The sequence below is a fragment of the Trypanosoma brucei genome, chromosome 8 (genome assembly GCF_000002445.2).
Source record: "Trypanosoma brucei brucei TREU927 chromosome 8, complete sequence".
NCBI classification, from domain to species: Eukaryota; Euglenozoa; class Kinetoplastea; order Trypanosomatida; family Trypanosomatidae; genus Trypanosoma; species Trypanosoma brucei.
In genome coordinates this window covers 1,940,828-1,953,498 of record NC_007281.1, presented here as the reverse complement: position 1 = coordinate 1,953,498, position 12,671 = coordinate 1,940,828, and the positions used below count along the sequence as shown (strand labels likewise).

At 45.1% G+C, this 12,671-nt stretch overlaps 5 protein-coding genes across 5 annotated transcripts, besides 3 other annotated features; all 5 read left to right on the top strand.

The window, feature by feature from the left end:
• Nucleotides 1–12,671: part of a sequence feature (sequence corresponds to BAC RPCI93-30K1) that runs on past both edges of the window.
• Nucleotides 15–50: a sequence feature (AT_rich).
• Tb927.8.6740 (DNA repair protein, putative) lies at nucleotides 700–2,544 on the top strand (the record flags this gene model as incomplete). The annotated part of the gene is made up of 1 exon (XM_842411.1): nucleotides 700–2,544. The coding sequence occupies one exon, from the start codon at nucleotides 700–702 to the stop codon at nucleotides 2,542–2,544; it is 1,845 nt and encodes a 614-aa protein (XP_847504.1).
• Nucleotides 2,735–4,519, top strand: Tb927.8.6730 (hypothetical protein, conserved; the record flags this gene model as incomplete). Its single annotated transcript, XM_842410.1, has 1 exon — nucleotides 2,735–4,519. One exon carries the CDS (start codon nucleotides 2,735–2,737, stop codon nucleotides 4,517–4,519), a length of 1,785 nt encoding a protein of 594 aa, XP_847503.1.
• Nucleotides 5,364–7,211, top strand: Tb927.8.6720 (hypothetical protein, conserved; the record flags this gene model as incomplete). Its single annotated transcript, XM_842409.1, has 1 exon — nucleotides 5,364–7,211. One exon carries the CDS (start codon nucleotides 5,364–5,366, stop codon nucleotides 7,209–7,211), a length of 1,848 nt encoding a protein of 615 aa, XP_847502.1.
• Nucleotides 7,620–7,643: a microsatellite.
• On the top strand, nucleotides 8,068–9,852 carry Tb927.8.6710 (hypothetical protein, conserved; the record flags this gene model as incomplete). Its single annotated transcript, XM_842408.1, has 1 exon — nucleotides 8,068–9,852. The coding sequence occupies one exon, from the start codon at nucleotides 8,068–8,070 to the stop codon at nucleotides 9,850–9,852; it is 1,785 nt and encodes a 594-aa protein (XP_847501.1).
• On the top strand, nucleotides 10,706–12,349 carry Tb927.8.6700 (hypothetical protein, conserved; the record flags this gene model as incomplete). Its single annotated transcript, XM_842407.1, has 1 exon — nucleotides 10,706–12,349. The coding sequence occupies one exon, from the start codon at nucleotides 10,706–10,708 to the stop codon at nucleotides 12,347–12,349; it is 1,644 nt and encodes a 547-aa protein (XP_847500.1).

The window sequence follows — 12,671 nt, the reverse complement described above, 5'->3', positions numbered from 1 at the left end:
GTAAATTAACGGAGTTATTTTTTTTTTTTTAATAAAAAAGTAATAAAATAGGCAAAGTGCGTTTAGCGTATATATTTATTTGTTTATTTGTATTTCTTGTTATCACCATTATTTTATTTTAACTTAGCCCTTGTTAAGCACACCTAACGCGTAGGGGGGGGGACAGAAGCCAGGGGAGGGAAGGTGAAGGAGCCAAGGACAATGTAGAAGACGTGAGAAAAGGAAGTGGGAGCGAATGGGAATGGGTCAGTAAAGATTGGTTGTGGAGAGAGGTATATGCACAAAAAAAGAAAGAAATGTCCGAAAAGAAAAAAGAGAATCAGCAAGTTTCCAGAGCACTGAGATCGTATCTTGTCCCCCTTTGCCTTTCTTCTGTCCCTATTTTGTCTAACGAATAGCAATCTACTATCACGTCTGTTCCGTTGGTGTGCCTGAGTGTGTGAAAAGTGAATGGTGATTCTTCGTGTTTGTGTTGTCCATTCACTCACCCGCCCAACATGCGTTTTGTTGCTCTTGTACATTGCACTGATCCCATTCCTTTTTGCTTCTTATTCTCACAAACGTTTCCCGCTTCTGCGGGCTAATGGAAGGCGCCAGCGTTGACCGTCGTTCAAAGGCCAGTCAAAAGCGGGAACATCCATTTTTGTATAAGGTGGACGGGAAGGTCTTTTGCATGCAAACTTGCTCTTTGATGTGTTAATGCCGAACAGCCATAACGAAAGAATTGCCTCGTATATTGAGCGTAGATGGCCTCAGCGCTTTCCAGAATTTTGCGCCGCGTTGAGGCGATATCCACTGCCAATTAGCAGTGGCGCCGCTGGGACGCAGCTTCATGGCAGTTGTCCAGAGGCCGTTCGTGCGACGGAAGCGTTCTGCGCAATGTTGGCCCCCCGCCACGGTCGAGAAGTTTTGGGCGATGACAACTCTACGAATGATGAAATGCTTGCACGAGACGGCGAGGTTTCTGTTGCTGCGCTGAGGAGGTCCGTTAGCTTCCCCTTCTCGCCATTCCGCTGTTTTAAAATGCAGCGCACAGAAGGTGGTCCCCCTTTACTCTCTGGCCAGCCGGCAGTGTGGAGTGGCAATTCTGACTGGCACTTTGACCAGCTCCATAACTCTCGTGGGGAAGCGGGTACGAGTTTAATGCATTCTTCAACCACCGGTTGTCAAAGTGGTGAGCCACTACCGGAGGAAAAACTCAGTTGGAGGGAGCTGCGCGATCGATGTTTGTCCAAAGGCCTCTTGGGTAGTGGAACCAAAGTGCATCTCATCGCGAGGCTCCGTAAACACGGCGCCTCTAAGCTTGCGGAGACTTCACCGAAACCACGATATGTTCCTGATTCTCAAGCTGAGGTGTTGTCCCACCTCAGGGAGGATTCGGAAAGGTGCTCCAGATCTATGAGCTCTGCAGGGCACACTTCAACAGTAAGCGATATGATCCGACACGGTCAACGCCTCAGGACGTTGTTCCGTTCACCCAACACCGACATTGCACCAACTACTTCGTTGGCGGAAGGAGGGTCAGAACCACAGGGCCGACTTCTAGGAACTCCAAAGGAGTTTGTTGCCTCCCAGCAGAGGGAAAGGAAGCTGGTGCATTCAACACCCAGCATGCCGACAAATACTACTGATATAGATGCTGATGAAAACGAGACGCCTAAAGAAGAGGGTTGCTCCAACAACTATTCTTGGCACCTTCTCGTTGATAACCGCGAACGCATCAAGGGTGCACACGAAAACCTAATCGAAGTATGTTCCCGCGCCGGCGCGCCTAGTGTTTCATGCACCCTCCCGTGCGGAGACTTTATGATAGGAATCAATTCACCTAATGTTGGGTGCTCAGCAAACTCGGCGAACGTGCCGGATTATCAATGCCGCAACGCTGCCGGTTGCACTGTTCTTCGTGAAGGGGCAATGTACGGACAGACGCAAAAAATCTCATTCCTTGTGGTGGAAAGGAAAACAGTAAAGGATCTTTGTGCCAGCATTACCTCTTCACGTTACTACGAGCAGCGGCAACTGCTGTCATCGTCCCCTTTCCGTTCTGTTGTGTGGGTTGTGGAGGGAACAATGGAGTCCATCACGGTTGAGGAGCGACGGCGGGTTCTTTCTGCTTGTGCCTCGCTTGCGTCTCTTCCACGTTTCCGTGTCGTGTGGACACGTCATTTGTCTGAAACAGCCACCTTTCTCCGTAGCCTTGGGAAGTCAGTAGGCTCAATACTGTGCAAAACTAAAATGGAACAATGCCCAGAAACGTTGGTAACTAACTGCACTGAATGCCTACAATACATCAACAAAATAAGAAAGGATATCCAGGCTCGGACTACATTTCCCCGCATGCTTATGTGTATAAGGGGTTGCTCTGCACCTCTGGCAATTCAGCTCGCGTCGAAGTATGGTTCTCTGTTGGGGCTGTGGCGCCGGCTGAAATACCAAGGAGTAGATGCCTGCGACGCTGACCCAGATATACATCGCCTGACGAAGCCACAAAAAGAAGTATATTTGTGTCTAACAAAATTTATATTGACGAGGAGTTACTGCTAGCATTTGCTTGTGCCTTGGCTAAATTGCTACACCGGTATTTTATTGAATATATGCACATGTTTATGAATACATACATACCTGTATTTGTTGTCTCCAACATTCTCACTTTACTTTATATCACTTTTGCTTTCCTCCTATGTTGTTGGAATGAAGACAAAAAGGTATAAGTAATATACTTGCACGTGAAACAATGTCCTCCGTTACCACTGGCAGCTCTTCCTATGCTGCAGTGTTATTGGTGCTGCTGTTAACAGTTACGCAATGCGGAAATTCCAAGTTTCCAAATCTCGGCTGCCAGAAATTGTGGACTACACGCAGTGCTCAAAATGACCCTCTTACGTGCATTAAGGACAAGACACGTATCTTATCTCATTGGGAGGATATTTTGTTACCAGTTTTGGCTGGTTTACTTCTCGCCTTAATCGTGGTCATTTTTCCACTGACCTTTTTCTCCACATGCCTGTGTTCCTCTTGTTGCAAGCCTTCCTCTAAGGACAGAGGTAGGAAACAACGTTGCTGCCTTTGGATGTGGATTGCGTTTGCTTTTATATGGGCTTTTGGTGTTGCTGTCTTCGTTTTATTTGGAGCACAGCAGCTTAAGATAACGTTGGACGATTTGCTATCTCACCGGGTTAACAGACCGCTGAATTCCCTCAGGTGTACCGCGGATAAGATTCTTGGTTTAGCGTATGACTGGAGGACAGGAGAGCCACTGCGGGAGGGAATTGGCCGGGAAACAATAGATAGCACCGTTGACATGGCGAGGAGTTACATTACCATGGCGAAAGGGTATTACGATCAGTACGTACATTGGGTTCCCACTGTTTCTTTCTGCATCGGAGCTTTTGCGGTCTTAGTGATGGTTCCCATGTTTATGTTTGCTTACTTCCGCTGCTGTAGCAAGTGGTTACCGCGGTTGCTCTCGTGTGTATATTGGCTATTTGCAATCCTGTTTACGGCGCTTGGTTTAGTAATTCTATTGTTGGCGTATGCCTTCGGTCTCGTCTGCGGGGAAATAACTTTGCACTACGATCGGAGCCCGGGATTGATTCAATGGTATGCTTTACCCATGTGTGAAGAAAAGTTTAATTTTGCGAATCTTAACAAAATGATTTTAGATGCCCAGAAGGATGTGTCGCAGAAGGCATGTGAAGAAATTCTCAAGTACTGTGATAATGACACATCACAACTCGGTGATCAAACCGGCACAGGAGGGCTGGCTGCTCTTCTTGGAAGGAATCTCCCACCCGGATTGGACCCAAAGGCTCTCCCACCTGGAGTGAAACCAGAGGACTTTGAAGACGAAAAGGGTTTGGACAGCTTATTGGAGTCACATATCCCAGGAGTTAATGATAAGGAGAAGATTCCACGCCGCTATGAAGGCAGCGTTCCCCCTGATGGTTCACTACCGGGGAACATGAGGGATGTAATTGGTGCCAAGGCGACTCAGTTCCCCCAACTGCCATTTGGCCCTAGCAATAAGATGCTGACATGTGGCCAGGGGGTTGGAAGCAAAGAAGAATGTTCAACCTTTGGTTTCACCGCCGCGGTCATCAGTGGAACAAAAGTTAAGGGGGGTTATATGGTTTGTCCGGATGGTGGCAGACCCTGCAGTCTGCAAGTTTGTGCAGATAAGTGTAAAGTTCCGGACGCACAAAACATTGCAAAAACACTTGTGGGTGCTGCTCAACTCGCAGTTAATGTAAGCATTGGGCTTTCGATTGGTCGCCCGCTGTTGGAATGCAACTTCATATTTGATACCGTACTGACTGCTCTGCCTAACTGTGACGGTTTGTATTGGGGAACGATGATGCTTGGTCTTGGATTTTTCTTGGGTGGTATGATGTTTGCGCTGTCCATCTATATACTACTTCGTGGATCTTGTGTTTGGAGTGATCTGAAAAGATGGGATGAAGATGAAGAGAAGGACTCTGAGAACAAAAGGGAGTCTGACAAAAGCCCTGCAAGGAAATAATTGCGTGTACTGGATGGGGGACACCCCGGAGTACTGTTATTCGGGTTGTGTGTACTTTCCCGAGTTTACACGTTACATATTTAATTTTTATTGCTTTATTAATAGTTTTTGCTTGCGTCGCATTCACGGGACGATTGTGAGGTGAGACATTTCATGTAAATACAGAGATATGTGTTTACTTTCCCTGTCAGTATGGGTAAAAAGGGAATATATGTTTCGGTCGGAAGAAAACATTGACTTTTTCTCCCTAAATTAGCTGTGGAAAAAAATTCCTTGTTTACTGCTTTCTCTTTTAAGAAATATATCTATATCCGGGGATGTGTTTTTCCCATCTGGCACCCTAAGTGTGTCGCTGTTACCACATGTCAACACGATGTTCAGTGCAGGTTTGTTTTCCCTCTTTGTGTGTGTGTGTGTGTATGTGGAGGTTTCTACTTGGGTTGGTGTTAAGCCGGCATGTAGTCATCGCCCAGCTCGTAGGAGGATAATTTCCCTTCTAGAAGTTTGGGTGTAATGAAATATGTGGTTATGCTCAGGCGCCTTACCGCTGTCGCTCCTTATTGGCACTACTTGCAATTCCATATGATTTGCGTGTGGTTTTTTTATACGCATGTGTCTCCTGATGATTATATCAACGAGGAGTTACTGCTAGTATTTGCTTGTGCCTTGGCTAAATTACTACACCGGTATTTTATTGTGAATATATGCACATGTTTATGAATACATACATACCTGTATTTGTTGTCTCCAACATTCCCACTTTACTTTATATCACTTTTGCTTTCCTCCTATGTTGTTGGAATGAAGACAAAAAGGTATAAGTAATATACTTGCACGTGAAACAATGTCCTCCGTTACCACTGGCAGCTCTTTCTATGCTGCAGTGTTATTGGTGCTGTTGTTAACAGTTACGCAATGCGGAAACTCCAAGTTTCCAAATCTTCACTGTGACAATGTCTGGGATGGGCCCAGTGCTCAAAATGAAATTATGAAGTGTCTGAAAGATGCAGATCTCATGAAAGGCCAATGGCAGAAGATTGCATTTCCGGTTGCTGCTGCTTTCATTATCGTGGCAACATTAGTTGCTTTCCCCATATCTTGCTTTCTTACATGCCTGTGTTCCTCCCGTTGCAAGCCTTCCTCTAAGGACGGAGGTAAGGAACAACGTTGCTGCCTTTGGATGTGGATTATGTTTGCTTTAATATGGGCTTTTGGTGTTGCTGCATTTGTGTTCTTTGGAGCCCGGCAGCTTGAGACAGCTGCCACTACCCTCATAATGAAAACGGTGGAAAATCCAATAAATTTCCTAGACTGTACTGCAGATAAGATTCTTGATTTAGCGTATGACTGGAGTGCAAAGCGGCCGTTACAGAATGGAATTAGTCGCGAAACGATAGATAGTGTTGTTGGTCTTGCTAGGGGTTATGTTCGGGAGGGGAGGGCAACCTATGAACAATACGTACATTGGGTTCCCACTGTTTCTTTCTGCATCGGAACTTTTGCGGTTTCCTTGATCGTTCCCATGTTTGTGTTCGCTTACTTTCACTGCTGTAGCAAGTGGTTACCGCGGTTGCTCTCGTGTGTTTATTGGCTATTTGCAATCCTGTTTATGGCGCTTGGTTTTCTCATGATTCTGTTGTCGTACGCTGTTGGATCCATCTGTGGTGAAATTGCTTTGCACTACGATCGGAGCCCGGGATTGATTCAATGGTATGCTTTACCCATGTGTCAAGAAAAGTTTAATTTTGCCAATCTTAACGAGATGGTTTTCAATGCCCAGAAGGATGTGTCGCAGAAGGCATGTGAACAAATTCTCGAGTACTGTGATGGAGATGCATCTGAACTCGGTGATATAACTGGTGTGGGAGGAGTGGCTGCCCTTCTTGGAAGGAATCTCCCACCCGGATTGGACCCAAAATCTCTACCAGCTAACTTGAAACCAGAGGACTTTGAAAACGAAAGAGAATTGGAAGCTAAATTTGGACCCAACATACCCGGAGTCGCTGGTAATCCTAACACCCGGCGTGATTTCCCTCTCGTTGCAGCTGGGACTGGTGGGTTGCGGTACCCTCGTGAAGGCAATGGGGACCTAGCACACGCTAAACTCTCTGAGCTTTACCGTGCATTACCTCATTCATCTGAGAAGTACCTGAAATGTGGAAAGGATCTTAAGAATGCCACTGAATGTTCGAGTTTTGGTTTTACTGCTGCTGTCATCAGTGACACAAAGGTTAAAGGGAAGCTTTTCGTCTGCCCAGAGGTTGGCAGGGCATGCACTCTGCAAGAATGTGCGACTAGCTGTGGAAGGAATGAAGCTAAGGAAATGGCAAATAAACTTGTTACTATTGCAGGATTAGCAACTAATGTAAGTATTGCACTTTCCATTGGTCGTCCGCTACTGGAATGCAACTTCATATTTGATACCGTACTGACAGCTTTGCCTAACTGTGCCGACATTTTTGGCAGCACGATGATGCTTGCTGTTGGATTTTTCCTGGGTGGTATGATGTTTGCGCTGTCCATCTATATACTACTTCGTGGTTCCTGTATTTGGACTAATTTGAAAAGTCAAGATGAAGACGAAGAAGAGGAGTATGAGGATGAGGATGAAGAGGATTGCGGAAAAAAAAATAATAATAATCATGAAGAGACCAATGACTGTGAAGGGTATGGGAAGAAAGAAGAACAGTAAACGTGTTTGTTTTATATGGGACACCCCGGAGTACTGTTATTCGGGTTGTGTATACTTTCCCGAGTTTACACGTCATATATTTAATTTTTATTGCTTTATTAATAGTTTTTGCTTGCGTCGCATTCACGGGACGATTGTGAGGTGAGACATTTCATGTAAATACGGACGTAATTATTTTTTTCTCGACCTATTAGTGTGTCGGGAAAAAAAGGACTAAAATTCAACTAGAAGAAAGAGTTAACCTTCTACTTTTCGATTGCGTTGCGGTATAAAATAATTGCTCCCTGTTTACTGCTTTCTCTTTTTTTAAAAAATATTCGGCAATACCTTTATTCCATACCGCATTGTAAGTGTGTCGCTGTTACCACATGTCAACACGATGTTCAGTGCAGGTTTGTTTTCCATCTTTGTGTGTGTGTGTGTGTGTATGTGGAGGTTTCTACTTGGGTTGGTGTTAAGCCGGCATGTAGTCATCGCCCAGCTCGTAGGAGGATAATTTCCCTTCTAGAAGTTTGGGTTTAATGAAATATGTGGTTATGCTCAGGCGCCTTACCGCTGTCGCTCCTTATTGGCACTACTTGCAATTCCATATGATTTGCGTGTGGTTTTTTTATACGCATGTGTCTCCTGATGATTATATCAACGAGGAGTTACTGCTAGTATTTGCTTGTGCCTTGGCTAAATTACTACACCGGTATTTTATTGTGAATATATGCACATGTTTATGAATACATACATACATACCTGTATTTGTTGTCTCCAACATTCCCACTTTACTTTATATCACTTTTGCTTTCCTCCTATGTTGTTGGAATGAAGACAAAAAGGTATAAGTAATATACTTGCACGTGAAACAATGTCCTCCGTTACCACTGGCAGCTCTTCCTATGCTGCAGTGTTATTGGTGCTGTTGTTAACAGTTACGCAATGCGGAAATTCCAAGTTTCCAAATCTTCACTGTGACAATGTCTGGGATGGGCCCAGTGCTCAAAATGACCCTCTTACGTGCATTAAGGACAAGAAACGTATCTTATCTCATTGGGAGGATATTTTTGTTCCAGCCTTGGCTGCTCTATTACTCGTGGCAACATTAGTTGCTTTCCCCATATCTTGGTTCTTTACATGCCTGTGTTCCTCCCGCTGCAAGTCTTCCTCTAAGGACGGAGGTAAGGAACAACGTTGCTGCCTTTGGATGTGGATTATGTTTGCTTCAATATGGGCTTTTGGTGTTGCTGCATTTGTGTTCTTTGGAGCCCGGCAGCTTGAGACAGCTGCCACTACCCTCATAATGAAAACGGTGGAAAATCCAATAAATTTCCTAGACTGTACTGCAGATAAGATTCTTAAATTAGCGTTTGACTGGGGTAAAAATCAGTCGTTACAGGAGGGAATTAGTCGCGAAACGATAGATAGTGTTCTTGGTCTTGCTAGGGGTTATATTGATGAGGGGAGGGCAGCTTACAAGCAGTATATGCGCTGGATCCCCACTGTTTCCTTCTGCATCGGAACTTTTGCGATTTTAGTGATGGTTCCCATGTTTGTGTTCGCTTACTTCCGCTGCTGTAGCAAGTGGTTACCGCGGTTGCTCTCGTGTGTATATTGGCTATTTGCAATCCTGTTTATGGCGCTTGGTTTTCTCATGATTCTGTTGTCGTACGTCATCGGCACTATCTGTGGTGAAGTTGCTTTGCACTACGATCGGAGCCCGGGATTGATTCAGCTGTATGCTTTACCCATGTGTCAAGAAAAGTTTAATTTTGCGAATCTTAACGAGATGATTTTCAATGCCCAGAAGGATGTGTCGCAGAAGGCATGTACAAAAATTCTCGAGTACTGTGATAATGACACATCACAACTCGGTGATATAACTGGTGTGGGAGGAGTGGCTGCCCTTCTTGGAAGGAATCTCCCACCCGGATTGGACCCAAAGGCTCTCCCACCCGACATGAAACCAGAGGACTTTGAAAACGAAAAGGAGTTGGAAGCTAAATTTGGACCCAACATACCCGGAGTTACCAGCAACGTCAGTAATAAAGCCAATGTTACTCTTGGTGCAGCTGGGGCCGACGCGTTGCAGTCCCGTTTTCCTGGCAGCGGGAATTTAATACCCGCTACAACTTCTCAGTTTCTAGGCCTGCCGCTTGGTCCTAACAATAAACCGCTCAAATGTGGAAAAGGTCTTCAGGATGCCACTGAATGTTCGAGTTTTGGTTTTACTGCCGCTGTCATTAGTGACACAAAGGTTAAGGGGGGTTATCTGATTTGCCCAGGTGATGGCAGGGCGTGCACTCTGCAAGAATGCGCAGAGAAATGTAGGGGAGATGAAGCTAAAGGTATGGCGGGTACACTTGTCACCGTTGCGGGATTAGCAACTAATGTAAGTATTGCACTTTCCATTGGTCGCCCGCTACTGGAATGCAACTTCATATTTGATACTTTGCTGACAGCTCTGCCCCACTGTGGAGATTTCTTTGGTAGTGCGATGATGCTTTCGGCTGCCCTTTTCTTGGGTGGTATGATGTTTGCGCTGTCCATCTATATACTACTTCGTGGTTCCTGTATTTGGAGTGATCCAGAAGGTTGCAACAAACTAAAAGATGAAGGGGATTTGAGGGAGAATAAGGAATACGTTCGAGAATGAGGGTAGTGAATGTGTTTATTTTATATGGGATGCCTTGGAATACTCCGATCCTTGTTGTGTGTACTTTCCCGAGTTTACATGTTATATATTTGATTTTTATTGCTTTATTAGTAGTTTCTGTCCGTGTCGTCATCATACTTTGTCTGTGTAAGGTGAGACATTTCATGTAAATACATCGATATGTTTTTACTTTCCCTGTCAATATGGAATAAAAGGAAAAAAAAGCTCCTCTCAGAAGAAGATACGGACTGTCAACCCTTAGATTATGTGACTTGTCGAAAAGTGATGTCCTCATTTCTCTTTTTTAAATATATCTATATCCGGGGATGTGTTTTTCCCATCCGGCACCCTAAGTGTGTCGCTGTTACCACATGTCAACACGATGTTCAGTGCAGGTTTGTTTTCCCTCTTTGTGTGTGTGTGTGTGTATGTGGAGGTTTCTACTTGGGTTGGTGTTAAGCCGGCATGTAGTCATCGCCCAGCTCGTAGGAGGATAATTTCCCTTCTAGAAGTTTGGGTGTAATGAAATATGTGGTTATGCTCAGGCGCCTTACCGCTGTCGCTCCTTATTGGCACTACTTGCAATTCCATATGATTTGCGTGTGGTTTTTTTATACGCATGTGTCTCCTGATGATTATATCAACGAGGAGTTACTGCTAGTATTTGCTTGTGCCTTGGCTAAATTACTACACCGGTATTTTATTGTGAATATATGCACATGTTTATGAATACATACATACCTGTATTTGTTGTCTCCAACATTCCCACTTTACTTTATATCACTTTTGCTTTCCTCCTATGTTGTTGGAATGAAGACAAAAAGGTATAAGTAATATACTTGCACGTGAAACAATGTCCTCCGTTACCACTGGCAGCTCTTTCTATGCTGCAGTGTTATTGGTGCTGTTGTTAACAGTTACGCAATGCGGAAACTCCAAGTTTCCAAATCTTCACTGTGACAATGTCTGGGATGGGCCCAGTGCTCGAAATGACCCTCTTACGTGCATTATGGATACCGACCGTATCTTAGCGCAGTGGCGTATGTTAGCAATGCCTGCTCTCTGTGCTTTCCTTTTCGTGGCTGTGTTAATTGCTTTCCCCATATCTTGCTTTCTTACATGCCTGTGTTCCTCCCGTTGCAAGCCTTCCTCTAAGGACGGAGGTAAGGAACAACGTTGCTGCCTTTGGATGTGGATTATGTTTGCTTTAATATGGGCTTTTGGTGTTGCTGCATTTGTGTTCTTTGGGGTGAAGCAGTTGTGGGCAACCTCAAATTATTTTCTCGATGTAACATTGATGAATCCGTTGAATGTTGTGAACTGCACTGCGGAAAAAGTTATTGATTTTGCGTCTAACTGGACCTCTGGAAATAGAGAGCCATACGCTGATGGTGTTGATGTGAGCTTTTTCTATGATATATCGGAAAACGCCGTTCGTGTTGTTGAAATGTTGAGAGGTAGAGCGGGAGATTATATTAAGTTGTTACCTGTTGTTTCTTATGCGGTGGGTTCCGTATGTATTGCGTTGATGGCTCCGATGGTTATTCTTGCTTGCTGTCGCCGAGGTCCTTTGATAGTGCCCGAATGCTTCGCTTGTGCATATTTCGTTTTCGGGCTTGTTTTTTCAGTTGGCGGTGCTGTTTTGTTCCTGTTGAGCTATGCTTCTTCATCTGTGTGTGGCGAGATTGCACTTCACCGTGAGCGAAAGCCTGGCATTATCCAGTGGTACGGAATCCCATTATGCAATAGCAAGTTTCGCCCTGATGCTATTAACAAGAAAGTGACAGACGCGGAGATTGGCATTTGTAGGGAGGCTTGCAATTATTTGCTTGATAACTGTGATAATCTGGATATGCGTGGCCCAAGTATGAGTCGTTTTTCGGGATCAAGTGTATCTTATGATGGTTATGTGCCTTCTGGTTACCTCAAAGACAGAAACGGTAAGCCGAACACGCGATCTAGCGACATATCCCCTGACGCCCCTGCTTCTTTCATAGCAAGTGGGTTTGTAAGTCATGCGGCAGCTAGGAATGTGGGTGGTACTTTTCCCGTGAAGGTTCTGACTTGTGGAAAGAATATCACCTCATCCGATGAGTGTCCAAACTTTGGCATCACAGCAACAGTACTGGAGGACACACGGGTGAAGGCCTTCGTTGGTTCATGCCCTACTCCCGGAAATTCTTGCACGGTAGTGGAGTGTGCGGCCAATTGTACGGAGGGCAGGGCAAAGAACGTCTCTATCGAAGTCGTACGTGTGGCTGCACGGTCGCGTAACGTCAGTGTTGCACTTTCAATAGGTCGACCGCTGCTGGAATGTAATTTTATGCTCGACATTGCGCTAACTGCCATGCCGGACTGTGAAGATATAACGCCGGGTGTCTTCATGCTTTCCGTCGGGTTTCTCCTTGGAAGTCTGATGTTTGCGGTCGGGATTTATGTCATGCTCCGTGGTTCTTGTGTTTGGGGTAGTGCCAAGACCTCGCCGGAGGCTTCTTAATGATCCAAACGTGAGGAAGCGGAACAAAAGGTTGGGAAAATTCATCCCTCTTTTCATTGTGCATTTGTATGCCTGCACCCAATGGGAGGTGCAAGAGGATTGTGGGGAGGAAAATCTGAGGAGGGAAGCGGATACTGAAGGGTTTGCAAGGAGTGAAAAAAAAAAAAAGACGTCTCTGTGCTTCTCTTTCTCTGTCTATATATCCTTGAGTATTCCTGGATTCGCTTTAGGGTATTCTCACCGTGGGTTACGTTCGGCGGGCATTCACCATTGTGCGCCTTCGCTTCTCTAAAAAATGGGAAAGATATTTTTTTTTGTGATC